Source organism: Gymnoscopelus braueri, assembly GCF_963280865.1.
Source record: "Gymnoscopelus braueri genome assembly, chromosome: 1".
In the NCBI taxonomy this organism is placed as follows: domain Eukaryota; kingdom Metazoa; phylum Chordata; class Actinopteri; order Myctophiformes; family Myctophidae; genus Gymnoscopelus; species Gymnoscopelus braueri.
The window spans coordinates 22,159,913-22,162,746 of record NC_137603.1 but is presented as its reverse complement, the minus strand read 5'-3'; the positions used below and the strand labels follow the sequence as shown (position 1 = coordinate 22,162,746).

The following is a 2,834-nucleotide window of genomic DNA, read 5'->3' as shown; positions in this document are numbered from 1 at the left end:
ATTTCACCCAGCTAAAACTGATAGAGGCTTTAGGAAATGGAAGTGCAATGGGCTGGTATATATTGGTCAACTATTTGAAGAACAAATATTCAAATAATTTCACACAAGAATTTAATGTATCTGCCCATGACCGCTATAAATATCTACAAATCATTATCTTATCTTCAGAAAAATATGGAATGGGAAAATAAACTAAGGGAGCCATCCAATATTGAACAATTGTTTATAACATGTGAATAAGAACAGTTGAAGAAAGGAATAATTTCACGATTTTATTGAGCATTGCAGCAAGATATGAAGAATAAAAATAAAGATTTGGAAACAAAAAGAAAGTGGGAATTGGAATTGAGCATAGCAATTTCTGAAAACGAAAGGGAGGATGCATGTTTATCAGGTTAAAAAGTAACAAATAGTCAAAACTGTTTGGAGAGAGTTTGACTGGAAGGTCAAAAGTAGATTTTTTAGAACCCCAGTCATAATGGCTAAATATGGAGCATCTTCAGGATTATGTTGCAGCTGGAGGGGTTGAGCCACCAAGAAGACATTTCACATAATGCTATGGGTTTGTCCAAACTTGCAGGGATGCCGCTGGCCTAGCGGTCCAGGCGCATACCACATACGCTGGTAATCCAGCTTGACAGCGTGTTGCAGGTTCGACTCCCAGTCCTGACGAACTTTGCTGTGTGTCACCCCCCCCCGCATCTCTCTCCCAGTTTCCTGTCAGCCCACTATCCAATCAATAACGGCAGAAAAATACATATGGGGCACACAATTGACAGGTGCGTTGTGATTGGTATGGGGTGATAAACGCAACCACATAATGGTGCTAAGGCATTCTGTAGGACTCTATGCAGAGATGAGCAGCACTTTCTGGCAAAGCAGTGGTAAACTAGTCATTATGCCTCAAGAATAATTATTATTGATTAAAGGGGATGACACAGATGTCTCTTGTAGGCTATTTGTAGAAAAGCCAGGGCCAAGTCTTCTGAGAGGTAAAAATGCCAGAATAACTTGGCCATGGCGACTTGCAGCCTTACTTATACTAATTATGTTCAGGAATGTCATCTTTAAAATCACATATTTAAACAAAACCTGTTCCTTATTTAGTCACTTTTAGTTTTTCTTCTAGAACACACCCTGGAACATAAACATTTGACAAAGGCAGCAAAAGTAAGCAGTATAATCAAGAATAATACCATTAAGAACAGCATGACATCTACAGAGTGGTAAGAGTACCAGGGCATTTTGTAGGACTCTGTGCGGAGGTGAGCAGCACCTTTGTGTCTCATGACAAACTCTATCCAGAAGATGGCGCTGTCCAGCGGCTTCATTGGCGTGTCTCTGTGCAACCTGGAGAGTCTCTGCATGTTGTTCCTGTAGGAAGGCTCATGGAGAACCTCCTCAATGCCTTGCAGAAATATGTCTTTGTTCATAGTAAAAATGTCAATGACCTTTGCTGCACCTCTATACTCCATTTTAAAGAGGTTATCATGTTGATCAAAAATCAACGGGAGTCCTACTATAGGAACTCCATGATACATGGCTTCCTGAACTCCATTTGTTCCTCCATGCGCTACAAACGCTTTGGTCTTTGCATGACCTAACAAGTCATTCTGTGGCATCCAGTCCACCAGTAAAGTGTTGTTGCCCAGAGTAGCAGGCCGGTCACCTTTATGCCTCCAGATTACTTTCTGAGGTAGCTGGGCAAAAGCTGCAGCTATCTCATCTGCTAAGTCATGGGGAAGCTCTCCAACTAGAGTCCCCAAAGACATGATGATGACTCCATGTTCCCCAGAACTCTGGACAAACTCCTCCAGGTGTTGAGGAAGAGGTTTAGCAGGTTTGCACTGGAACCCTGCCATATAGATAACATTAGGCATGGTGGGGCGAGGGAACTCAAACACAAAGTCAATTCTCATCAGCCACAGGTCTGCTGCTTGATACAGGGACATATAGTCTACATCGGAACCAAGGTATTTTTCTAACAGACCTACATAATGTGGTTTCATATAATTTGCCGCCTCGAATTCCACAAGGGCAAAAAACAATATGTTGATTATTCTTTCCAGAAAGGTCATTTTATCTGATAGCACTGCAAACCCTGTCAATGGAACATAAGAAAGCGGAGAAGGTGCAATAGTGAAATGGCCTTCAAAGTCGCTTGTCCATCTCACATTGAAGACTAGTGGTAAACTAAGGTAGCGGGAAAGTATAGGGCCGCTTAGATCAAAAGGGTCAGTCAGAACCAGGTCATATTTTTCATCCTGTAAAGACTGTATGAGATCTTTGTCTTCTAAAATGTGTTCAAGCATTTTACAACTGTTCTGGATCATTTCTGAAAGTCTTTCTGCTACTTCCATTTCTAGCTTGAAACGAGTCCAGGCAGACTTTCCTCGCCTTTGGATTTCAAGAAGTCTAGACACGAATGTCTTGAAAAAGTCCTCATCAAATCCACTTGCAGCATCAATCGTGATTGCAGTGTAGAACGGAGAGGTTTCCTTAATGTACCAGCTGTCATTTGCTCGTATGACTGAAACCTGGTGGCCCTTTGCATGCAGCTCCTCAACTATGACCTTCATATTCACCCAGTGGCTGCCGTCCACAGGAAAAACAAGAACTTTACCCCCATGAGCAATGGCTGAACAGAGGAAGAGGACGGCGATCCAGGCCAGGTGGAAATGCATTTCTTCTCTAAAAGCCAATGAAGTGGAAATAGAATTTTTTAAATAAACATTGTGTACAATGATTGCAATTAAAGGTGGTGTAATTCAGTGGTTCTCGACCTGTGGATATTGCAAGAGGGTGTCCAAATAACTGGCAAAACACTACAATTC

General features: G+C 41.8%; 1 protein-coding gene across 1 annotated transcript; it reads right to left on the bottom strand.

Moving 5' to 3' along the window:
* Nucleotides 1-482: 482 nt before the first annotated feature.
* Nucleotides 483-2,579, bottom strand: LOC308087933 (UDP-glucuronosyltransferase 2B14-like; the record flags this gene model as incomplete). The annotated part of the gene is made up of 2 exons (XM_080432192.1): nucleotides 483-593; nucleotides 1,197-2,579. 2 exons carry the CDS (start codon nucleotides 2,577-2,579, stop codon nucleotides 483-485), a joined length of 1,494 nt encoding a protein of 497 aa, XP_080288318.1.
* Between the last annotated feature and the right edge of the window lie 255 nt (nucleotides 2,580-2,834).